Source organism: Halichoerus grypus, chromosome 4, assembly GCF_964656455.1.
Source record: "Halichoerus grypus chromosome 4, mHalGry1.hap1.1, whole genome shotgun sequence".
In the NCBI taxonomy this organism is placed as follows: Eukaryota; Metazoa; Chordata; class Mammalia; order Carnivora; family Phocidae; genus Halichoerus; species Halichoerus grypus.
The window spans coordinates 169395231-169422741 of record NC_135715.1 but is presented as its reverse complement, the minus strand read 5'-3'; the positions used below and the strand labels follow the sequence as shown (position 1 = coordinate 169422741).

Here is a 27511-nt window from a genome sequence, read left to right as displayed (position 1 = left end):
GATGTTATAGACATCCAACTCAAAGATTATGTTTCAGCAGATGAGTGAATCTCTACCTCTTTTGAGACTTTCATATTAATACCTCTATATTATTCTACTTATTTTCTGTGCAATTTCCGATAATTTTGAAGATTTAATTTTAATATCTTCACCTGAGTATTCTGCATATGTATATATAAAATGTAATTATAGGCTACATATTAGTATATGTATAGCAATTACACCTACACATACATACATTTCACTATTTATCAGTAATTATGGTGTCTTCATAAACATCATCTCATTTATCCTTATGTAGCACTCTGAAATAATATTATACACATATTCTGATGACTACAGCGAAGCTCGGAGTTTTACTAACATTATCCAGATGACAGATATGTATTACATGTATGTATTACATGTATGTGTTATGTATGTATTACATATATGTATTACATGCATGTATTATGAATGTATATGCCTAAAGCATATTTTGAACAAATTGAACTCAAACTGTATTTAGACTTTTGTATTCTTGATTTTTTGTTCATGTATTCATGAAATCATTCCCATATTTTAAAACTCTTTTATTTTAAATATTTATTTTATAAACATATTTTTGTTTATAATTGCTGCATAGTATTTAGCATATATATGCCCCACATTTATTTAATTAGCCACTAGTGCTAGACATTTTACAAATTTTTATTTTACATTTATATATAACACTCTTAAAAATATTCATTTATATGACTTTTTGTCCAATTCTCTGATGAAAAGAGAGTGAACAATTCTTTTTTTTTTTTTTTTTTTTTTTTTTTTTTTTTTAAAGATTTTATTTATTTATTTGAGAGAGAGCGAGTACATGAGAGGGGGGAGGGTCAGAGGGAGAAGCAGACTCCCTGCCGAGCAGGGAGCCCGATGCGGGACTCGATCCAGGGACTCCAGGATCATGACCTGAGCCGAAGGCAGTCGCTTAACCAACTGAGCCACCCAGGCGCCCCGAGAGTGAACAATTCTTGATGCTTATTGACAAATTAATTTTGAGTGTAGTTTTAACATTAGTATTTTTTAAATATGTCCAATTTTTTAAAAAGTTAGGAGACTCAAGTGGCAAGGTTTCTCAGAGGAATTAAGGAGACTACTTCACTCTCCCTTCTTGAAGAACTAAATCAATTAACTTCTACATGCCTTGTATTTCACAGTTTTAGAATAGGGACAGTACTACAGAGTCAAAGGGGAAAAGTCCCAGAAAAGTGCTAGTTTTTGTTTTTAATATTGATGTTATTAAAAATATTCACTGGATGCAGAGATATATGGGATAATATCTATGTGCGTTAAGCACACAGAATTCCCTTGAAAAAAGGCAACATATGAAATAGAATATTGACTGTTTCCTATAACAAACTACAATGTAAGCAAAGAAGATACCATAGAACTAACTGATCCCTGTTAGATTTCTTTCTTTTTATTTTGTACCTTTCACAATTCAATATTTCAGAGTTTTCAAAGTAACACAGTATTGCAACTCAAGAGCCACCTGCCACTATGACCCTTGACAGCATATTACCCTGGCTTCAGAGACTTCCTTATACATGGCCATTACTGAATTTTTTCACCTTGTTTTCCTATACTATTCTAAAACAAATAATAACAATAGACTAGAGAGTCCAGAAATAAACCCAGATATATATGGTCAAGCAATTTACAACAAAGGAGCCAAGAATATACAATGGGAAAATGACAGTCTCTTCAGTACATGGTGTTGGGAAAACTGGACAGCCACATGCAAAAGAAACTGGAGACTATCTTACGCAATACACAAAAATTAACTCAAAATGGATTAAAGACTTTAGTACCTAAAACTATAAAACCCTTAGAGGAAAACATAGATGGTAAGTTCCTTCACATTGGTCTTGACAATGATTTTTTTTAATTTGACACCAAAAATAAAGGTAACAAAACAAAAATAAACTAGTGCAACCACATCAGACTAAAAGCTTCTTCACAAGAAGGGAAATCATCAACAAACTGAAAAGGCAACCTACTGTGGGAGAAGATATTTGCAAATCATGTATCTGATAAGAGATTAATATCCAAAATATATAAAGAACTTATACAACCGAGTAGCCAAAAAAAAAAAAAAGATTAAAAAATAGGCAGAAGATCTAAATAGACATTTTTTCAGATGTAAAAGATGGCCAACAAGTACATGAAAAGATGCTCAACATCAACATCACTAATCATCAGGAAAATGCAAATCAAAACCAATCAAAACCACAATGCGATATCACCTCAAACCTGTTCGAATGGCTATTACCAGAAAGATAAGAAATAAGTGTTATCAAAGATGTGGAGAAAAGAGAACCCTTAAGTACTCTTGGGGGGATGTCAGTTGGGGCAGCCACTATGCAAAACAGTATGGAGTTTCCTCAAAAAATTAAAAACAGAACTATCATATGATCCAGCAATTCTACTTCTGGGTTTTTATCCGAAGAAAACAAAAACACTGATTCAAAAAAAATATATGCATCCCCATGTTCATTACAGCATTATTTACAATAGCCAAGATACAGAAACAATCTAAATTCTATCAATGGATGAATGGAGAACATTGGGAATCTATATACAATGGAAAATTATCAGCCATAAAAAAGAATGAAGTCTTGCCATTTACAACAACATGGGTGGACTTTGAGGGCATTATGCTAAGTGAAATAAGTCAGACAGAGAAAAAGGCAAATTCCATATGATCCCACTTATATGTGGAATCTAAACAAAACAAAACAAACAGGTTTTTTTTGAGAGCAGATAGGTGGTTGCCAGAGGTAGGAGTGAGTAAAAAGGTGAGGAGGGTTACAAGGTAAAAACTTTCAGTTATGAAATAAATAAGTCATGGAGATTTAATGTACAGAATGGTGACTATTGTTAATAATACTATATTGCATATTTGAAAGTTGCCAGAACAATAGATCTTAAAAGTTCTCATTACTAGAAAAAAAATGCTCTTACTATGTATTATGTTAACCACCACATTTTTGTGGTGGTCATTTGACCACATACACAAATAGCGGATCATATGTTGTATACCTGAAACTAATATTAAATATCAACTATATCGTATTGTATTATATTATTTTTTAAATATTTATTTATTTATTTTAGAGAAAGAGAGAGAGCATGGGTGGGGGGAGTGGCAGAGGGAGAGGGAGAGAGTGAATCTCAAGCAGACTCTCCACTGAGTGCAGAGCCCAACACAGGGCTCGATCTCATGACCCTGAGATCATGACCTGAGCCGAAATGAAGAGTCAGAGGCTTAACCAACTGAGCCACCCAGGCACCCCTATATTATATTATGTTATATTATATTAATTATATTATATATCATATCATATTATATGTCAGTTATACCTCAATTTAAAAAGCAACAGTATATTCACATGGTTAAAAGTAACAGCCTTCTGCTTTGCCTAATGTCTAGCTCATTTCTTCTAATGGTTATCAGTGTATGTCTTGAATATGATTTTTTCTTATTTCATTCATCTTAGACATTATCTATTAAATAGACTATGTCATCAACCTTGACAAGTTTGTTCTTTAACTGTAAAAAATACTATATCCCTGTATCTAAAAGTTGAAAATCAGTATAGAGTATTTATGTTATTATAATTTTTGAAAACTCATTTGTAGCAGACACAAAAATAATGTACTATAATTGTATTTATTTTCTTTTGCAGTTTTATGTTTGTCTTGATTTTTTTTGCTTAGCTTCTGTTTTCTTGCACTATTTGTTTTTATTGTAGTCTAATTATTTCCAAATACTTTATAATATAATGCATTTTATCAGTCTCCTTTCTTTCCTTTTTTTTTTTTTTTTGGTTTTCTTTCTTTTTATTATTATTATGTTATGTTAATCACCATACAGTACATCATTAGTTTTTGAGGTAGTGTTCCATGATTCATTGTTTGTGTATAACACCCACTGCTCCATGCAGTACGTGCCCTCTTTAATACCCATCACCAGGTTAACCCATCCTCCCACCCCCCGCCCCTCTAGAACCCTCAGTTTGTTTCTCAGAGTCCATAGTCTCTCATGGTTCGTCTCCCCCTCTGAATTCCCCCCCTTCATTTTTCCCTTCCTACTATCTTCTTCTTTTTTTTTTAACATATAATGTATTATTTGTTTCAGCGGTGCAGGTCTGTCTCCTTTCTTTCTGAAGACCAGTCTCCTTAGACATTAAGTTTTATTTCATCAATCTGTGTTAGTTTCTGTAGGTCTGCTGCATCTATACTTTACTTTACTTTCTGTATCATGACTTCTACTTTGTTGCTTTCTCCCATATTATCTTGAAGAATATCTTCATATATGTACCCCCCCCAAAAAAAAAGAAGAAAGAAAAGATGAAGAATAAATTTACTAGGTCCTTGAATATCTAAAAATGTATCTCTTTTATACTCATAATTTATTGATGTTTTTGATTGATGGTTTGGGTTTAGAATGCTAGGCTAAAAATAATTTTACTTAGTATCTGAAATACACTTTTTAAGATATAGTGCCCCTGTTGGGAAGTGTAATATTACTTTCCTATTCTTTTTTTATAATTCTCTATGTGTTTTTGGTTCTCTCTTTCTGGAAACCTTCATATTGATCTTCCTGATCTTCCCTCCCTCCCTTCCTTCCTCCCTCCCTCCCTCCCTCCCTCCTTCCCTTCCTTCCTTCCTCCCTCCCTCCCTCCCTCCCTCCTTTCCTTCCTTCCTTCTTTCATTTTTCTTTCTCTGTTTCTTCTGCTTTCTGGAAGAGTTCCTCAATTTTATGTTCCAATATTTCTATCAATATTTATTGGAAATAATAGCTTTCATTTTCAAGAACATTCATTCCTTCATTGGTTGTTCCTTCTTACAGGATTTTATTTTTTTCTTCCCACAGACTTTCCCCTAAATGATCTGAAGATATTAACAATATGTATTGTTGAAGTCTCCACTGCTTTCTGACTTATGGCTTATTTGATGCTGGCTTCACCATTTAAAAAATCTTGGTCTTTAATTTTATAAAGATTATATTTTGGTTTTGAAAAGATTACACTGTTAGACTGTGGTAGATTAATTGGTTAGAGGCAAGAGAATAAGCAAGGAGACACAGTGCAGTGACCTAACCAAGAGTTTGGAGAAGGGGCCACCTATCTCTTGAAAGACCAAGGACAGATCAGTATAAATAATAAATGTTGGCAAAGTATTTTAAATAAATACTTCTCTGCTTACTCTAGTTATATTTGTCTATCCTCATAGTCTCTCTTTTCTTTCTTTGACCTTAAATACTCTTTGTTTTCTCCACTAACCTCTTTTCCAGAAACTATTGTTAAACTCAGGTATTTCATTAGACAGATCTTTGTCCTCCTTCAGCTCTTCTCTGTAGTCAGATATGGAAAAAATATATATATACATATATAGGTTTAGGGATCACAGATCTATGGCAGATAGAGGTTGAGTAGAATCCTATTGAAATGACTTTACCTTCTGCTCAGGGGTAGAGTGAACACTCACTATTAGGGATGAAGAGTTGTTACAGAGGGACCCACTACAACCATATCCCTCCAAAATGGACCTGGGGGGGGGGGCTACAGCACTAAAACAAAACAAAACAAAAAACTAAGATAAGGACCTAGGGGAAAGAGCCCAAGTTTCCTGAAATTCCTGTGTCCTAAGTACAGAGAAGAAATCAGTGTGTGGTTCCCAGAAGTCTTCTAGTAACCCTGGCATTTTGGGGGAGCAGAAGTAAAAACAGCAGGCAGCTAAAATTTTGCCTGCAGCCTACTCCTGGCTGAAAGCATCCTACTTGCCTGAAGTCAGTTCTTGAGATTTCTTTCTTTTGAAACTGATTAATGGAATGGCTTCTTTGGAATTTTTTGGCCTGTTGATTTCAGTGATAGTGGGATCTGAATGTCTCTCAATTCATTTCTTCCCAAAGAACAAGGGTATATTATATAGAAATCAATTTTTCCTTAGCAGGACCTCATTAGAATTATGAAATATACAGGTTGAAACTTTTTTTTTTTTTTAAGATTTTATTTATTTATTCATGAGAGACAGAGAGAGAGGCAGAGGCAGAGGGAGAAGCAGGCTCCCTGCAGAGCAGGGAGCCCGATGCGGGGCTCTATCCCAGGACCGTGGGATCATGACCTGAGCCAAAGGCAGATGCTTAACCGACTGAGCCACCCAGGCGTCCCCAGGTTGAAACTTTTCTTTACTCCTTTCCACCTCTAGTCTCCAAGGATCAAGTATATATCCCCACCTTACTGACTGATTCAGGACCAACAACAAGTCTGGGATTATATTCCTGACTACAACTTTTTTTTTCTATGTTTGCCCCTTTTATCTAAATTATAATTTAACCTTCCAATATCCTTTAATCTTTAATTTTCTTTGTGCTATTAAGTTAACCCTATAAACAAGTCCATGCTAATCTAACAGCCCGTTACTGAATTTCACCTTCCAGGTGACATAAAAGCCTTCACCTACTTAAAATCCATGTGTGATTTCAGTGGTGGGAGTGTGATGTCCTGTGGTGATATTTCAGCAGCACACATTCCAAACTTCATAATATAGCCAGAGGCTTAGTCCACCTCCATGACAACAAATGGGAATCACAATAAGAATGAAGAGGAGGGATGGAATTCATTGCATTCTAGACTTCCATTCTTCACATAACTATAGGAACTTTTGCACTTTTCTTTCTTTTTTTCATGACTTCTATAACTGCCTCATCTTCCCTTTCCATTCTCTATCAGTAGGTAGAGGAGCTGATAAGACTCGATCAATGAGATCCTATCTCTGTATGGTTATTTAGGTAAAGGCTGGATATTGAGGAATCCCCAGATTTATTTATTAATAAACCAGATGCAGTAAACAGCTAGTCAAAGACCATAACTGGCCGACAGCTTTGCTTGGCATGGGGAATGTTTACAAAGGGGGTCACTACCCAACACATTCTGGATTTGGGCCCCTGAGAACAAACTGAGCTCCGGCAACCCTGGAGTCACACTGTCTCTTGGTAACACTCCTCTGAAGTGGACAGCCTCTGCACCTTTTAGCTGCAACAGTTCTCCCCCAGTCTGCCCTACTTCCAACCCACTCTGTGTTCCTGAAACCTCCCTCACCTTACCCATTTAAGGCCAACTGCTAGGAGATGTTGTAGAATTCATTATTGTCTAGACTGTTCAGCAGTAACTTAGTACAAACTATATAGATAAAAGTATAAGTAGTTTTTGATCCTTGTTTTTGACAATATTTTTGCCCATTTACTTCCTGAGAAATGGTCTTTTTAAATCTATTCAGTGAGTAATGATATACTTTGAATTGACTTCTCTCTACTTCTGAAAAGAAATGTTGGTTTACATAAAAAATTTAATGTGGCACATCTTTCTATTATTAATATGCATTTGCCACCTGTCAGCTGAATAGATCCAAAATTGCTTATTAACAAAGTTGAGTGAATAAATGGAAAAAGTGTATAAATAAATGAACTTCTACACTTCAGGATGTCGACATTGTGTGGAAGGATTTTCCTTGAAAATGTGCCAACTTTTTTTTTTTTTTTAACTTTTGGATCACATCTTATTATCCTAGCTGTAATTAGAAACCTTGTGAAATTAAGAACCATTAAATTCAATGAGTTTTCAGCATCGGAAATTTGCCCAGAGGCACCAGCCGATGGGTCTGCCTAGAACTGGGTTTCATAGAGTTCTCCCTCCTCTCCTCCCATTGATTCTAAAAGGGAGTGTCTTTTCCACTTAGCTAATTAATTACACCTGCCAATAAGCAGATGGTTCTGCAGGCTTTGAAGCATGGAAATAGCTAGGTCCATATCAGCTAGCTTAAGTTTCCTTCAGTTGCAATTTAGATTATAACTCTTGAAGCTGCAAAGAAAATAAAGTATTACATAATTACAAAAGATACGATATTTTAAAATATTTTTTATTTAAAAAAATGTACTTTAAGGTATAAATTATCATTCCTTTTTTTAATTCAACACAAACATACTTTTAAAATAATTATGTTTATCATCTAGTTTGGAACAATACTTGCCAGATGTTATCATCTAATTGTTCTGAGCTCTGAAGTAAATGAGACTACAGGAGCAGCGCCACTTAGAAAATTGTTCAAAATGGTTCTGAAAATATTACAGCTTTTTAGTAAATAATGTTTTGTGTTGTTGTTTAATGATAAAAAGAAAGAGATGTATATGTAACAATGGTGAAAGTAGAACTGAGGGCACTTAGTGGTACTCCTACCAACATCCCCACTTGTATTCCACATTTTTATGCTGGTCTGGTTAGTCTTCTTTATTTTTTTTCCCCTTGCATCTCAAGCTAGGAAGCTTTAAATAGAGATTATTACTGGACCTTAATTTTCTATGTAAAATTCTTTCAAATATGACATAGCTGTATAAACACATCCTACAAAAGTAAATTAGGCATAGAATATGAATGCATACAAGATAATCTATGAAATACTCTCTTTAGTGAGGTCATATTAAATTATCTAGTTTAAATCTTTTTGAATTCACAATTAAATATTTAGTCTCATAAAATTTCTAAAAATATTGTCTCTAATTCTACTTTATATGTGAGAAAATTTTAGTTAAGGGCTTTATACTTTGAAAGATAATGAAGTAATTAAAATTGAACATATCCTTTTGTTAGAGGTAGAATAAAAATTCTTCCATGTAGGGCGCCTGGGTGGCTCAGTTGGTTGAGTGTCTGACTCTTGATTTCAGCTCAGATCATGATCTTGGGGTCTCAGGATCGAGTCCTCTGTGGGGCTCTGTGCTCAGCACAGCATCTGCTTGAGATCCTCTCTCCTTCCTCTCTTGCTGTTCCCGCCCCCCATTTGCTGGCTCTCTCTTTATTTATTTATTTATTTATTTTTTTATAAAGATTTTATTTATTTATTTGAGACAGAGAGAATGAGAGAGAGAGAGCACATGAGATGGGGGAGGGTCAGAGGGAGAAGCAGCCCGATGCGGGACTCGATCCAGGGACTCCAGGATCATGACCTGAGCCGAAGGCAGTCGCCCAACCAACTGAGCCACCCAGGCGCCCTGGCTCTCTCTTTAAAATAAATAAATAAAACCTTAAAAAAACTCTTTGATATACAATATTTTATATTCTTACTTGGTTTCTCAATACATTTATGAAATTAATGTAAATAAAATTAATATAATATCCCAAACTCCCAAATAAAATCACCTCTCTCCTTTTCCACTATTTTTTCTTTTCCACTATTCTATTTTTTTTAAGATTTTATTTATTTGAGAGAGAGAAAATGAGAGAGAGCATGAGACGGGGGAAGGTCAGAGGGAGAAGCAGACTCCCTGCTGAGCAAGGAGCCCGATGCGGGACTTGATCCTGGACTCCAGGATCATGACCTGAGCCTAAGGCAGTTACTTAACCAACTGAGCCACCCAGGCACCCCCTTTTCCACTATTTTAAATAAAAGTTACCTGGTAGATATATCTAAAGATGGATATATTTAATTATTTCAAATAGAAAAGGATAATTTTTAAAATTTATACCTTAAGAACATACCTCAATCTTCTTGTACTATTGAGTGGTATACAATTTAATTCAATAAGTTTACCTGCAGAAAGGCTCTTGTGATAAAGCGACATTAACCATATGTTTTAATTTTGAATTCCTTTCTCTTCCACTCTGTGAGCTTTACCTCATTTGCCTTTAAAATTATCAGGATATTAAGTTTAATGTTAAAATAAACTTTCATTGATTTGATTTCACTAATTTGAATGCTTTGTTCTTTTGATCTCTTTGTATTAATTGTTCAGCAACAATAGGAAAAAACATATGAGGGCATTGCAGCTTTGGTTAAGAGAACCAAATGGCCTACACATATAAACGATACATTTTCCTATTTTTAGAATGGAGTTGCAAAGTACATAGAGGCAGATTCTACTCAGGCTATGATTTTGGATAAGGTAATTAAAAATCATTGTGCCCTATTCATTAAAGCAGAGCTTCCAAGGATTAAGCATAAAGTCCCCATGTACTTGAAAATAGTAAAGTTGCCCTTCTTTCTTTTCTTTAATTCAGTCTTTTTACAGAATTGAAGGGTTTTTCCTTAAGTAGGCTGAATTCTTGAAGTGTTAATGTGCTGATTTTTCCTCTGTGTCTACTTTTGACAGACACAAAAGGAATGCACCTCCAATGATGAGGTTGGGATATAATCCAAATATCTAACAGAGCCAAGATTTTTTTTTTCAATGCACAATTTTTCATGTAGAAAAAAATACCCTAAAAGCATAATTTTACCTTTCAACTCAATAAAATATTTTCAAAAAGGACTTCAGGGAAATTACTCTGAGTTCTTAATTATACTTAGAAGTAGATTGTATAATTTAGAGTTGTACCTCATCTCTGCTTAAACTTTTTTTTTTCCTTTAAATTTCTCAACCTTTCCTTTTATTATGGAAGAATAAAAAGTTTAAAAGCAGGATCTCAACTCAGCAGTTAATGAGTTGGAATCATAGTTCTCTGGAACTCCTACCAGTTATTTACCTCTCTAAACTTCAGTTTTCTCATCTGTAAAATAAGACTAGTAATAATTACCTCATAGGACTTCTGTAAGGATTAAGAGAAATGCTGCATTATAAAGATGTTCAAATAATGGCAGCACTTACGAAGAGGCACTAGAGTGAGGTGGTTAACCATGGGCCCTGGAACCTGCCACGCAGGCATCCTAGCTTGACCCCTATATGTGAAACATTCAGCACCTTGTTTAATCATTCTGTGTGTCTCTTGTTATGCGATTGGGGTATTGGAATCCTACCCAGAAAAAGACAGCTCTGAATTTAAGGATGTTAATTAATATACTATTAAATATACTATTAAAAGGGCATCTGAAACTCATGCAAGTTGAAAATAATTTTTTAAAATGAAATAAATTTTTTTTAAAAAGCAAGCACAAACCTATATATTCTAATTTTGCCTAATAACCCAGCCCCAGCTCTAGCTCTCTCAGAACTGTTTTTGTAAGAAGGAGCAGAAAAGATTGTTAAGCAGGATAGAAGAAATTTGTTTACCAGAGAATCTTTCTTATTTTCCTAATAGCAATAATAATAATACATCAATTAAACATTTGCTCTATGACAGATATTGTGGTGAGCGTTTATATATATGAACTCTTCTTCTCCTTACAGTTGTCCTGGGGAGAGGTATTACTAATGTCTGCTTATTATTAATATCTATTTTATAGGTAAAGGACCGAGGCTTGGGGAGAATAAGCAATGTGACTGAAGCCCCACGAGTAATCTGTGGTGGAGTCATGGTTACCCATTCTCACCCCACAGCCTGTGCAGAATTTACATCCCATCAGTCTTCTCTTCTTGAATTTTGGCATCTGGAGTTGACTGACTCATCTGACATTGTTAGGCAGATTGGCACTTGAGTCATTTCTTCACATCCAGCCTCAAGAGCAGCCAAATACCTGAAATAATTTTTAAATCATATTTATTAACCTAGGAAAGTAGAGGCATTCTAAAATAAGAATGCATCTTAATTTAGAAGACATGATAAGGTTATAGAACTTTACCAGGGCATAGTGGATCCTATTTTGTTTTGACATCAAATGTCACAAGATGAAAATAATTTTTACAATGGGGAAAAATGAGAGTGGTGGTTCTAGGAGCCATAGAATATAATGATTTATTAGAGATGATGTCAAGTACTTTCTGTAGAAATTTTAATGAGTTTCTTCTTCAGATATTTTATTTTATTTTATTTATTTTTTTTTTTTAAAGATTTTATTTATTTATTTGAGACAGAGAGAATGAGAGAGAGAGCGCACATGAGAGGGGGGAGGGTCAGAGGGAGAAGCAGGCTCCCTGCCGAGCAGGGAGCCCGATGCGGGACTCGATCCAGGGACTCCAGGATCATGACCTGAGCCGAAGGCAGTCGCTCAACCAACTGAGCCACCCAGGCGCCCTTCTTCAGATATTTTAGATATCTAGTTTTAACTCTTAAAATCTCTGAGCAAATACAGTATTTGATTACATCTTGTCTTTATTCAAGAGTAATGGCTTTGTTTTCCTTATATTAACCAGCAGTATTATTATAGTTTAATGCTTGTTACACATCTACTTTTTATTATGCATTTTATTGATTTAATTTTTAACTTAATAAATTTAAACAAAAGTGTGGAGCAGTCCCACCTCCCTGCTCAACCCTGAGCTACAGAGATGTGTTTAATAGTGCTCTCTGTTTCCTAATTAATCCATCCTGCTGCAGTAAAAATGCCAGATTCTTGAAATGGAAGAGGAGAGCTTAGCTTACTTGTTCCTGTCCTTTAGAATTTACCCTTATTTCTGGGGTGCCTGGGTGGCTCAGTCGTTAAGCGTCTGCCTTCAGCTTAGAATTTACCCTTATTTCTTTGAAGCACAATGGTAATGGCAACGATGGAAAGGTCACCTGGAAATTGCCAGTGGAGACATTGGGACCTGTGAACTATGCACCAACCTGAAGTGAACAGAGGGAAATCTAACAGCTTTTGCAGCCAATGCTTCATAAAATGATGATACTCCTATTCAATCATTTATTCCTAATTTTCTCCAGATTAAAACTCTATTTAAAAAATCTACTTCATTTGGACCTAATTGTGGGTTTTTAAAGTATAATAATACCAGCTTCTGTACATTGTTATTTTATGACTTATTTTGTAAAATGGCATTTTTATTTATTATTTTTAATATCACTTTAACAAATAGGCATTTTAGCAAAGACACCTTCCCCCAAAGCCATGTATATGTTATTTTTAAGATTCTTATATAGCCTTTTAAAAATCTTGATGTTTGAAATAGTATAATCATTTTACAAGATTAAGTCATTCTTCTTTCTCTTGCTTTATCTTTTATCTGCAAGTCTTAGCTTGCCAGCAACAGACATGCATAGCAATATTGTTTATTATTACTGTCATCAGAACAAATCATACTTTTCTGAAATACTCTAAAGGAGTAGTGAGGAAATCACACATTGTGAGAAGAGTTATTAAAACTATACAAACTAATATTGTAGGTGAGATATTTGAAAGTGACCTTGCAGTGTATCTCAGGCTTATTGTGTTAAAACCTATAAATAAAAGGGACAAATCATTTCTGGGTACTAATATGACTTTCCCCCTTATTGGTAATGAAAACATTGAACTCTACTGATTTGTTCTACTGAAGCTATTATATTTTCTGGAAACTTGGAGTAGTTAAGAGGATCGTTGTCTGTATTGAGGGCTTTCTGGGAGGTAGGGGAATAAAAATATTTGATCTTTATGTAAAGGAGTGTTCTATTATAATAGCAAAGATAATGAATTTTTCATTCTTTCTCTTTATATACCTTTAATTATGTTTCATCTTTATCAGATAGATACTCACTTGTTGTGACTTTTGCATCCATCTTTCAGAATTCATACTTTGCTCTTTGTTTATGTAATTACTGATATAGTTTTAATATATTTTCCAATATATTTTAAAGTATCATTTTCAGAACATTGAATCAGATGCCCCTGCAAAAAAAAGAAAATTACAAGTTAGGAGGGTAACATCTGGTACATTAACTTACTCAGTTGTTTACTAATAAACTCAAATAGAGATAAAGTTTTCCACAGTATTTTGTGTTTCACACATTGAAAGACCCTTCCTCAAGTAAACAATAAACCTCTTGACTATGAAAACCATATTTAAAAAATAATATTTAAGAGACTAAACCTTATTAATCATTGGGGAAGTGCAAATTAAAGTAATACCACATCATACCAACCAGAATGTTTACAATAAAATACATAGAAAAAAAAAAAGAAAGAAATAGGGGTTGACAAGGCTAAGAAGCAAGTAGATTCCTCACACACTACTGATGGGAATATAAATTGGTAAAAAGCACTTTGAAAAACGGATTGTCACTATGGTCCAGCAATTTCATTTCTAGGTATGTATGCAATATAAATGTGCACATTTGGTTACCAAAAAGCATATGCTAGGATGTTAATAGGAGCATTATTTGTAATAGCCCAAATGTGGAAGGCATTCAAATGCCCGTCAGTGTAGAATGGACAAATAAAACATTCAATACCATACAGCAATGAAAATGAACAATGTGGATGAATTTTATAAACATAATATTGAGCAAAGGGGAGCCAGACAAGAAAGAATGCATATGGTATTATTCCATTTATTTAAAATACAAAACTAGGTAAAAGTAATTTTGTTCCAACTCAGGATAAAATTTCCTTAAGGGAGTGGTATGAAGAAGAAAGCATAAGGAAGCCTTCTGTGAAGATGGAATGTTCTATTTCTTGATCTGGGTGTTGGCTACATAAGTGTGTTCAGTTTTTAAAAATGCATTGCATATTATATATGCACATCTATGTGTGTATGTTATGCTTTAGTGAAAAAGTTTGAAAAACTATGTATTTGTTGAAGTCACGAGATTTATGTTTTATAAGTATCCAGAAGATGCAAGATTTCTTTTGAGTCAGGATGATAGAAACTGCTTGTTGTCTCCCAATATCCATTACCACTGACTAGCTTTTAAATAGTATGTGAAGTTTAGCTAATCATATGGCCACCCATGAACAAATTCGTGGAGCCAACAGCTAGGCACAAGGAAGGTAGGGAATCAGTCTTTGTTCAGTGGCTCTTTGCATGGACCTTCATTAAGAGACAATGCACTTTCCTTCATCTTTTGCATGGAATTTACCAGGTAGAAACTCCTCTTGTTTTGAAGATGGTGGAGCAACAAGATGAAATGGAATCTGGGCCCCTGATGACTGTGGATTTTCCATAATAACTTTGAATCACCAAGCCAGACTTCTATAATAAATAAATAAATAAATAAATAAATAAATAAATAAATAAATAAATAAAATTCTGTCTTCTTTTAAATATAATCTAATCTAATACTAAGTAATGCAAAGTTTATATAAATACATAGAAAAAGCATTACTCTTGTTTATACCAATGAGTAAACAACTCTCTAAGTAATTACTAAGTATAAAGTGTAGTATAATCAACAACTGTGTGACAGATACCGTGAGTACAATATTTCCATTATAGAGTTGAGCAAACTGAGTTTCATAAAGGTCTACAAGGTCACACATCTTGCAAGCAGAAAACTAGATTTTGAACTTAGTTTTACCTAGTTACCTAGATTCGGTATTTTTGCCTTTGCACTCAAAGCCCCAAGAGTGGAAGATGGATCGATCCATCATCTATTTATCTGTCTATCTACCCACCCATCTACCTATAGCATATCTATCTGTATGTTTGTCTGTCTTATCTAACCAGCTGCTTACTTATATGTATATGTATCTATCTACCTATAGTATAGAATTTACTATGACTTTAGTATGCAAGATGAATTTGTGGGGAGAGTGGGCTTGAAGCAAAAAGTTCAATCTGCTATGAGATGATAGAACCTGAATTAAGAATAGCAGTAGATGTAAAAAGGATGGGATAAATTAAGAGACATTATGACAAATTTTATTTAGGATATCAGACTGATTAAATATAGAGGTAAATGAATTAATGGTAAGTCTCAAGTTTGGAGTCTACTTGACTTTCACAGCATGTTATTCTGATGTTAACTGAAATAAGGAAACATAGGGGGAGTAAAAGTTTGGGAGAAATTATTAGGGGTAAATATTAAACATATTGGCACATACATAGAATTATATAATGAGGTAAGAGAACAATTTGAAAAGGAAATCCTGTAATCATAATTTAAAGCAATTACAAGACAAAATTTATTTTTAAAATTTTCCAGACAACATCAATGAGTTTAAGTAGATTACTACTTCCCTAATAGATAAGAAGAATTAATACATTAAGATTACACTAATTTCATTCAATATTTTATGTGATTTATAATGTGAACATTATCTAGTACATGAAGAGGAAATATGACTTACATTAGACTATCAATTCAGCAACCAAAAACTTTCTTAGAAATATCAGTTATGTTCTCAAGATATGTTGTTATTGTCATTATAATCATCAATTTCTACTATGTGCTTGACACTTTTTTTGACACTAAGGCCACAGAAAGGTGTGTGTCATGGTTCTTATCCTCTATAGATCTATAAGAGGGGAGATAAGATAAGTATGCAAAAGGATAAAGAAGGTAGGATAGTATTTGCTCTGTCAGGGGAGTGGTTCAAATAATCAGTGTTATATGAGTTAGCAGCAGTTAACCTCTAAAAGCTAGATGGTCATAGTAGACTTCTCAGAGTTCGGACGCAAGTTGAAACGTAATGAAAGCTAAGAATTGTACACTGGAACTTTATGGAGAGCATTACTGAGCTCTATTCAATTGAAATCAAGATATTTTTGCCATTATTTTCTATTTTAAGCTGATTTTCAGCCAGTGAATCTAATCATTTCTTCTTGAAATTGCCTGCTTGGATCAGAAAACTGTCCGCTGTTGCTTCCCAGCATCCATTCAGTATCCGCATCCATGAGCTTTTGACTCTGATCATTGAGCTGAAATACAGAGGGTTACATCACTCATTTACATTATCACCTTCTCCCCACTCCCAATACAAATGTGACATTTCAATTTTGCACACTTCAACTCTCCTTAAATCATCTGTATAAAAACTTCAAAGCTTGATTGATGATGAATGAGCCATTGTCTCCTCAAGCACCCGGTTCTCATTAGCCTTTAGAGTCTCAGCTTATTAATAATGTACTTGAGGGCTGACCCAGTGGGGTAGCACAATTCACTGTGCTCCCAGCTGAAAGCTCTGGGTTTGGGAAAGATATAGGAATCTCTGGACCAAGTCCATTCCAGAGATGATGTATTAAGTATCACAGGTGGATGATGTGAGCTATATTACTTTTGTATCATTATCTGCCAACAGACTTGTGTGGCTTAAGGTGATGACAGTAAGAAAGATACATTGCTTTATGTCTGAGAAAATCCGGTGACTGCGTCCTATAGCTTCATCTTGAAAATGGGTTTTGCCACTTTGGATTCTGACTTCTTGACTGTGACCTTTGGCTTGGTTAGGCAATATAAGTCTGATATATGGACTAGTCAGACATTCCCACAGTAATTAGACAAGTGCAATATCTCTAATCTTTATTTTTATTATCATTTTAACTCTAAGGTTTACCTGTAGATGTGCCCATGCAAAACAAGACATTTAGATATACAATCAGGGATTGATGTTAAGTATTTCATTCTTGCTTATTTGATTTTCTTATATTACCTTTGGTAGCTTTGTGAGTAGAAGTAAAATGTTTACTGTTGATACCAGTCATGTAGACTATAGTGGAATATGGCTAACTGCATTTAAAATTATCTTTATTTTGTAAAAAAAAAAAAAAAAAAAAGACATTCAATCTTATTTATGAAATAGTTACAAATTGTGCATGGGGTCAAAGCAATTTTGTCAACTTCTTAAACTATGTAAGGAGGTCATATTAATCTGTATTTTCAGCAGGGTTGCTTCATCACAATTAGGCTATTTCATACCAGGCAGGGAAGGAAAAAAACCATGATTCAGTATTTTATCACATTTTCTTTTGAGAGAATATATTTGCAAAATGTCAACGATTCTTTTAATGGTCAGTCATCCCCAAATTCACTATAATAACTAGCATTTGAAAAGAAATGAAGAGTGCAAAAGAACTTATTTAAATAACACAAACATTTCCTTCTTCATTAGACTCATGCAAATGGGAAATCAAGGGAAGAAATGGTCAAATGGACAATCTTTGCAGATTGGAAGACTAAGACACAAATACTTTATAGGCTCTCATATGTCATATTGGCACTTTACACCTTTCTAGAAAATAATTTAAGGAATAATATGAGGTAGATTTACAATTCAATATAAAAAACATGCTCTTACATATACTAGGTAATTTGCACAGGTTTGAGGAAATTTGATGTGTCCAGGATAACTCAAAATCATCATTATTTACTTGATAAATAATAACTGAATTTGATGCACAAAATAGGTTTAGGGATACAGAAGAAAATGTCTAAATGTGACTTATAAATATCCAACATACTGCTTGCAGTAATTTTGTACATTATCAATTATAAGCATTTTATATAATAAAAGCTATTTATCTTTCAGCTTATAAAAACTCTACTTCAAAATTACATATTTTTTAAATTTTTTCCTATACTCAAGATAGATATTTATTGGTCTACCCAAATATGTTTTTCTATAATCAGGCTATTATATTTGATTTCATAGAGCAAATATTTATTGTGTATCTGGCTTCTGCCTTGCATAATGCTAGACACTGGGGATAGAGTTTTGACCAAAACAGAAATGACCTCTGACATAATGAAATATAGAACCAGTTCAGATAAACTATAGAGTGTTTAAGGAAAAAAATAACTTTCATTTTTACTTTGATTTGGTCAGAATTTAAAATTAAAAGTTACAACAGAAGTTAATTGATCAATGTTGGTGGCAAATTCATGTTACTTTTGTGTTTTAAGTTTGATTTAACAAATATGTGTTGATTAGCTATTGCTTCAGGTTTGATATAGATACAGAACTGAAAAATATTCCTTGCCTTCGTAGAGTTTAGTCTAGTATTTCAGTTATAAATTGTGTGCTATATATGTTAAATTCAATGTATGTAAGAGTAGTGTTGATTATAACTTACTTACTCTACATACAGAAAGATTCATATTTTTTACTTGACTTGCATGCATTAATCTAGTAGGAAATGTTTGATATGCAAACCTGTTTAAGTGTTTGGCAGAACTTTTAAAAAATTAAATATTTTTTGCATAGAAGATCATATTTCATATATCTTACCATACTTAATTGTGACATTTATTAAAAAGAGTTCTGTTTTGTGAACTTACTGGGAGTATTTTTATATAATATGATAAAAAATTCATAGCAGTTTTTTTCTACCAATTATTACAATGACCAAGATTCTATATGTGTTTCTCCTAATTTTCTCTGATATATTTCCTACAGTGGAAGTGAAATACAATAGATGGGATGACCCTGAGGTTATTTACTTATTCTTTAAGTCATTTCACTTTTCCAGGCTTTGTGCATCTTTATGTGAATGTCAGTTACATTTGTGCTTGTTTTCTATATTACTTAGAATTGGAAATCCTCTTTTTTGTCATGGTTTAAAAATTTAATTATTAATCACTTAATTTCATTCTAATGGAAGGGAAACTCTCTTGGCATAACACAGATCCAATAAGTCTTTAATAGAATTTATGATAACTCTGCTGTTCTTGTTTGTTGGTAAACATAGATCTGAAGTATGACCAGACATTTTCCTGATATCTTCTTGGATAAATATCTTACCAAGCATTTCTCTTTTTCTAATCCTTGTCTTTCTTTCTAATCTAAAAAGGCAGCCAAGCCATAATAGTCAAAAACATTAGGAAGCCCTTTTGTCCAGTAAATAATCTGTGTTTCTAACAACTTTCTTACAGGTCAATATATTTCCCTAGAATTTTCTTAGTTCAGAAATAAATCTAACTGAATATTTCACCAAAAAAGCATATTAAATTAAAGTTTAAAATTTTGTATAGGAGCACCTGGGTGGCTCAGGCCAAGCATCTGACTCCTGGTTTCTGCTTAGGTCATGATCTCAGGATCCTGAGATTGAGCCCCATGTAGCTCTGTGCTGGGCATGGAGCCCATTTAGGATTTTATCTCCCTCTCTCTCTGCCTTCCCTCCCACCCCCTTATCCCATGTGCACTCTCTCTCAAAAAAAAAAAAAGTATAAAGTTATAAAATCAATGTAAACTATACCAATGAATAAGTACAATATTAACATTTCCTCACCTATCTTTAGGTAACCAAATTGATCAAAAGAAAATGTAAGATAAAGTATATGTTAAAACTCTCCTATAAATGTCAATAAAATGCTCATTTTCTGATTATAGTGTTTCGACATTCACCAACAGAATACAATCTAAGCCAAATATAAAGGAAAAGACTATTTTCAGGGAAAATAGACTCATACACGAATAGACTAAATGTGCCTTATAAATCCATCATTAAATACTAGAAGTTTATAAATCTTCCTGACCAGAATTGCTAGCAGATGCTGGGTTTTGAATTTAGGGTGTTATCCAGACTGATCATGATTGTAGTCTTAATTTGAAATTTTAACATGTAAGATTATACTTGAATTATTACTGCCTCTTGTCTAAATCCTTTTCCAAGTATAAATCAAGCTTTTGAACAGAATATTTCTGAGAAACAAATGTCAACATTGGTAGCAGATTAATATTGTTGAAGGGATTTGATGAGATTATTATTCAGTATAATATAATCTGATTCCATTTAAATATTTTTAGATAGGAAGTTAGAGATGGATACTGTGTTCCTTCAATATGAACTATTTGAATTATAATGTGAATCCTGAAAAATACACTCTTTCTACAATATTTGAGCTATTATGTTTTCTCCTCACATTTTTTAAAGTAGAACTTTTCCAAATGTAGACTGAAAAATAACCTTCATTTCCTGGATAGCAGTCAAAATCTCCTTTCTTGCCGCTTAATGAAGAATTATTTCTAGAGCAGAAGAGCATCACCTAATGTCTCATGAGAAAGCTATTAGTATGAGATCGTCACATTTCATAGATAGAAACTTTAATGCCAAGCATTAATGTAGAAATCCATTTTCACAATCTTTCTTATGTCTTATATCTCCCTCTGCTTTGATGAAGATTGTATGTTAGGTCATGAAAAATAATGAACTGGGTTTTAGAAGTAGAAAGATGATCTAATTTATTTTTGTTTCTTTTTTTTTCCTCACCTGAGAAAATGGAACCAATAGTCAGTGAAAGGATTGATGATGAGAACAGGAGTGATTTTAAATGTGGAAAGCCCTGAGATGTCAAAATTAATCTGGTGCATTTTATAAATACAACGCAATAAGGCAATTGAGATGTACCCACCTATCTTACTTCCACAAATACTCCTCTTACAGTGTCACATGTTCCTTTCATTCTTTTATCTCCCTCCTTGGTTTAAGGTGACTCTTAGAAGTTTAGCTAGGGATACTACACAAGAAAAAGATTATTTTCTCAAGGCCACCATGGGAAATAGAGTAGTTGCCTTCCCATTATTCATCTTCCTCTTCTTTCTCACTAACAGTCCTGCTTGTTTAAGTTTTTTTCAAGTAGCAATAAGTCCACCCAGCCTCTCTTGTAGTAGGAATGCTCATGGGACACCGTTCTGGCCAATAAAATGCCAACATAATCCTTGGGGAGAACATCTCTTCCCAAATAGAAAGTCAGAGCCTCAGTAGGAGGATGTCTCTTGCTTGCTCTTCTGTTTTCATCTTGCCTTGAATTCAGACAGACACTTTTAGATACATCAACCTTCTTGTGCCTGTAACGAATAAAACCAACACACAAAACAGATGTGGGTCCTGTGGACACCACTACCTCCTACAGGTTTCTTATGTGAGAAAAATCATCCTCTAGCTATATAAATTATTGTTAACTGTTTTTGTTACTTGTGACAGTGTATTATGGACTGAAATATAATTTCTCTTAAGTTGTTTTTATATTGGATAGAAGGGGTAGATATTGAGCAGGAAGATGCTATGTGTATTTCTTACCAATTTCTTCAAGTAGTAAGAATAGTATTTTCCAAAAAAAAAACAAAAAAAAAAACAAATAGTACTTTCGGAGGGAATATCTTTTTTTTTTTTTTTCTGGATAACTTAAAGCAATCTGCAAGAGAATTTACATATACTATCAGCTATTGTTCAGGGGGAACAAGTTAGCTGATCAAGGCCAGTGTGAAATAGAGAATCAAGTAAAAATTGGCTTTAGTGCATTTTATCCCATGGTCCTGCCATTGTTCCGATGAACCATCGGGTTTTTATTATGTCTTTGTGTTGTTCTTAAAGAATAATTGGCAATTCTATTGATTCCATTTGAGAGGATCAAAGATCAAAGAACATTTCTTCATAATTGAAACATTAATTTTAGCTTTCATTTTGTTTTAATTGCTTCCTACTGACTCCAGTTGATGTCACATGGACTAATAATTTTTTTAAGAGAGATAAACAAGTGAAATGACCAATAAGAGGGAACTGGTTAAATAAATATTATTTAATTTATACTCTAGCATATTGTAGTTTCATTAGAAATAATGTAGAATAACATTTAATTATCATTAAAGACTCACCACTTAATATTAAAACTAGCAGGTTATGAAATATTATATTCAATGTTATTCCAATTTCAGAAGAAAACAAAAAGGAAAGAGATTGAAAACATCTATACCAAAATGTGAAGAGTGTCTCTCTGGGTATTTATATTATGAGTGGTTGTATTTCTTTATATTTTTCAATCTTTCCCAATTTCTGCAATCAATTTATATGACTCAGTGATATTTTAAAAAATGTCTTGGCTATTAACAATGTAACTCTAATTTAACATTAAAATAGTTTAAGAATATAACCATGAGAGACTATGGACTCTGAGAAACAAACTGAGGGTTCTAGAGGGGAGGAGGGTGGGGGGATGGGTTAGCCTGGTGATGGGTATTAAAGAGGGCATCTATTGAATGGAGCACTGGGTGTTATACACAAACAATGAATCATGGAACACTACATCAAAAACTAATGATGTAATGTATGGTGATTAACATAGCATAATAAAATAAAATAGAATAGTTTAAGAATAAATCATTTTTATTGACTATCTTTTCATCAACAAAAAGTTTGACAAGAAATCTTTGTTTGTTTGTTTTAATACAGAAATCCTTAATGGTGGAGTGTATGTAGACCAGAACAAATTTCTTTGTTACACAGACACAATTCACTGGCAAGATATTGTTCGGAATCCATGGCCTTCCAACTTGACTCTGGTATCAACAAATGGTAGCTCAGGATGTGAGTAACATTATCTTTTTTAATGTCTCAAAATGTTCTTTTGCTTCTTGTGAAAACAAACAGCTTATCATGCCATTAACAATATTTTGAATTTTGATTGCATCCACTGAAATGTTCAGTTATATATAACAGAACAATCTTCTGCGTCTAATTAACTCTCCTTTTGGAATGATAACTTCCCTTTTATAAATTCTAATTTTCTTAACATGACTTCTTTTGATAAATCTAAATATCTTACTATATTTCTAATGTCTAACTTTCCAATGTCTAAATGTTTAAACATGTGCCGCATTGTCCATAAACTTAAGGCTGGTGTCTGACTACTGCTTCAATTCTTTGTGACCTATGTACCACTGAGAAAAAATGTGGTGGGACAAAAATAAACCTTCCTATTCACTATAATATTTTAAATAAAAAAAAAAAAAAAGCTGATGAACATTTTAAAATCCCTAAGCCTCCATTTGCCCCTGAAACCTTCATGATAATACTTTATGACAATTCCAAACACTATAAATAGAATGGAGAATTATAGATTTCATAGAAGAGATATATGTTACATTCTGGTTTTAGTCATTAGTCTAATAAACTACCCAATTTCTCATTCTTTAAGTGTATTGTTTCTATCACAGAGGATTTATCAGATTCAGAGTGTTTAATATGATTAAATGATAAGCAAGTAATATTTGAGCTATATCATTAAAATCTTAGCAAATTATTCTGCCTGGAACCTATTTCATTTTCATAAAGCAGGCTATGTGGTCCCCACATTTATTACTACTGACATTTGTATGAGAACAGAATTCTTATCAAGTGTTAACCTGGGTTTTGTATTTCTCGTCCACTATTATATATTTCCCGCCTGAAATCATAACTAATCTTCACACAGTTCAATAATTATTTGCAATAGTACTGATTGTGTTATGACACTTTTGTAGGAAATCAAACTCCAAGGGACAATATTAAATTTCATGATGGTCCTCATAATATAATGGGGAAATATGAATATATTTGATCCAAACTGACAGCTGTGTTTTTAATAAATGGCTAAATTTTTTTTAAAGTAGAGTAACATAATTTTCTTGTCACCTTTGAGCAGAAATTTGTATGAGATTTCGTCTTTACAGCGTTCAAGTTGCCTACCTTGTAAAATTACACGTGAATAAAAAATCGAATCTGTTCACACTAACAAGACAAATGATGTACTTCAGAAATGGCTTCCATTTTCAGTCTGCCCATACTATGGTACATTTTATATTTGGTGGGGGGTAATTATAATGGTTGCATAAGAGGAAAGACCTACTGACTTAGCTTATTAGAATGACCAGCCTATAATGCATGAATGAGATCAGGCAAGAATGAAGCCCAAGACAGAAGCCAAAGGGAAGCCTTACAGGATGTGGAACAGGAAAGGTCTGAGGCAGTAGCTGCACTTTCACAGATGGCATCTCTTTGTCCTATTATTTGTGGGCAATTTTGGATGGTTGTGCCTATAATTAGGCAACTGTAGCTGCATTTGTTTTGCATGCAAATAATTGCAGGTGCAAAAATTATAAATGCAGAGTAGAGTCGTAACAATTGGTCCTTTACAAATTGGCCACCAATTGCTTATTGAAGTTTTATTCTTTACATACGGTTCTATTTGCTGACACATTAAATATACTGCATGACACCATAGCTGAAAATAATGAATTGGCTGGTCTTTGAATATTGGTTTCACCCTGATTGAAGTTTTTCCTCTACCTTATCTCCATGGGTGATGACAGGTATTCTCACAGTTTTAAATAAGTTCCATGCCCAGCATGAAGCCCTATGCAGGGCTCGAACTCATGACCCTGAGATCATACCTGAGCTGAGATCAAGAATCAAACCCTTAACCAACTGAGCCACTCAGGCACCCCTTCTCTCATGGTTTTAAATGCAGCTTCTACACTGATGACTCCCAGAAAACTACAGTCACCCAATCAGTCACCCAAGTTAAAAATCTGGTGGGCATCATAGACTTCACCTTCTCCTTGGTTTGTGGCATTTATTTAATCATTAAATCATACTGAATTTCCCTTTTCTTGATTTTACATATTTCTTATTGCCATAGCTGTAGTTCAAGGCTTCATCCATTGTCTGAGTTACTGAAATAATCTCTGAATTCTTAATAATTTTTGAGTCCACAAACCCTGTGCAGTCTGGTGAAACCAATAGCTTCCTTCTTATAATAATGTAAAATTAATAAATAGGCACAAAATAAATATTTTATATCATAAATGCATAAAAATCAATCAATTCATAAAATAAATTTTAAAGGATTACAAGGAAAATAAATTATACTGAAATACATTTATCAACATTCTTAAAAATAATGTGATATGGTAATATGCTTCATTAGTAGGTTAAATTAAAAAAAATTCTAATAGTAGGATTAACAGGCAATGTAGCTTTGTAGCAGTGATAGGCCTAAATATTATTTTAAAAAGGATAGTCACTTTAATAAATGGTGTTTTCACATGTACAAGATTGAACTTAGAGTTTTACCTTACCCTATATGGAAGAAATTAACTCAAAATGAATAAAAGACCTAAACATAAAACCATAATCTATAAAATTCCTAGAAGAAAACATGGGGAAAAGCTTCATGACATTGGATTTGGCAATAATTCTTGGAGCTGCCACCAAAAGCAAAGACAACAAAGGCAAAAAATAGAAAAAATGGGGCTACATCAAACTTAAAAACTTCTGTGCATCAAAGGACATGATCAAGAAAGTGAAAAGGCAACTTACAGAATAGAAGAAAAATTTACAAATTATATATCTCATAAGGGGTTAATATCCAGACTATATAAAGAACTTTTACAACTAAGCAACAACAAAGAACCTAATTCAGAAATGGGCGTGGACTTCAAATGGCATTTCTTGAAAGATGATATACAAATGGCCAACAACCATATGAAAAGATGAAATCCAAATCCAAGCCATGAGATATCACCTTACACCCATTAGAATGACTATTATCAGAATAATAGAAAATGACAAATGTTGGTGAAGATGTGAAGAATTTGAAACCTCTGTGCACTGTTGTGAGATTTTAATGTTGTAAAATAGCTATGGAAAATAGTATGGTGGTTCCTCAAAAATTAAAAATAGAACTACCATATTATCCACCAACTCCACTTCATGGTATATGTCCAAAAGAATTGAAAGCAGAGTTTCAAAGCATTATTTGCACACCTATATTTATAGTAGCATTATTTATAATAGCCAAGAAGGGGAAGCATCCCAAATGTTCACTGATGAAGGAATGCATGAACAAAATATGGTATATATACAATGGTACATCATTCAGCCTTAAAAAAAGGAAGGAAATTATGATATGTTACAACATGGATGACATTTGCTAAGTAAATTAAGCCAGTCACAAAAAGACTCTATGTCTACTTATATGAGGTATCTAGAGTAGTCAAATTCATAGAAACCAAAAGAAGAATCGTGGTTACCAAAGCCTGAGAGAATTGGGAAATGAGGAATTTCTGTATAATGAGTATAAGAGTTTCAGTTTTGCAAGATGAAAAAGTTTTGTAGATCTATTCCACAACAATGTAAACATACTTAACACTACTAAGCTATATGCTTAAAAATAGTTACGACAGGGGCACCTGAGTGGCTCAGTCAGTTAAGCATCCCACTCTTGGTTTTTGGCTCAGTTCATGATCTCATGGGTCCTGGGATTGAGCCCCAAGTTGAATCTGCTTGAAGATTTTCTCCCTCTGCCCCTCTACCCACTCTCTATCTCTCTCTCAAATAAATAGGTAAATAAATCTTTTTTAAAAAAGATTATGACAGTAGATTTTATGTTGTGTGTTTTTACTGCAAAAAGAAAGAAAGAAGAAAGAAAGAAAGAAAAAGAAAGAAAGAAAGAAAGAAAGAAAGAAAGAAAGAAAGAAAGAAAGAAAGAAAAGAAAAAGAAAGAAAGAGAAAGGAAGGAAGGAAGGAAGAAAAAGTTTTATGATACCTGTAAGAACTGGAATGCAGTATGAATACATCTATAGTTTCTATACATCACAGTGTAGCTGGTGCACTTATCTTCATAATTGATGAAAATCCTATATTTAATAAGAGATTAATGTGAATAATAATGTAATGATTCCTCATTCAAGTTCAAGGACCTCCTAAATTATATCCATAAGCCCTTTAGTGGCCCCAGGCCTCCTGGTGAAGAGCCCCCATGTTGAACTACTCTCCTTACCTCCGGTCCTGACAAATCCACCTGACAAAGTGCCACCAAGAACTCTGTTTAATGGATATCTAACCATGACCCTGTCTAAAAACCCTGTCACTGCCACTGACTAATGTGGGGTCAATTCTTAACAAAACCAAAGGCTTGGAGTTTTTAGCAGATTCCTGCTTATTTCTCACCTCAATGGAATGAGTTTTTATAATTTGTCTGTCTGCACTGCCTTTCCTTTTCTGTTTGCCAGACTAAATTTTGTTCAAACTTTAAGACACTCATCAATTACCATCTCTTCTAAGAAGTGTTCTCTTCTATAGGCTAGATTAGGTAACTTTTCTCCCGTGACCCCATAAAGAGCAGTGCTGAAACCTGGCATTCTTACTTTAAAATGAAAG

At 33.6% G+C, this 27511-nt stretch overlaps 1 protein-coding gene across 4 annotated transcripts in view; it reads left to right on the top strand.

Annotated features, from left to right (window-relative positions):
- The window catches only part of ERBB4 (erb-b2 receptor tyrosine kinase 4), a 1094545-nt gene that overhangs the window by 710474 nt on the left and 356560 nt on the right, over nt 1-27511 (top strand). For all 4 annotated transcript variants that reach the window (XM_078071282.1, XM_078071280.1, XM_078071283.1 and 1 more), the window contains exon 4: nt 22763-22897. In XM_078071282.1, coding sequence (XP_077927408.1) covers nt 22763-22897 — 135 coding nt within the window. The remainder of the gene's footprint in view (nt 1-22762; nt 22898-27511) is intronic.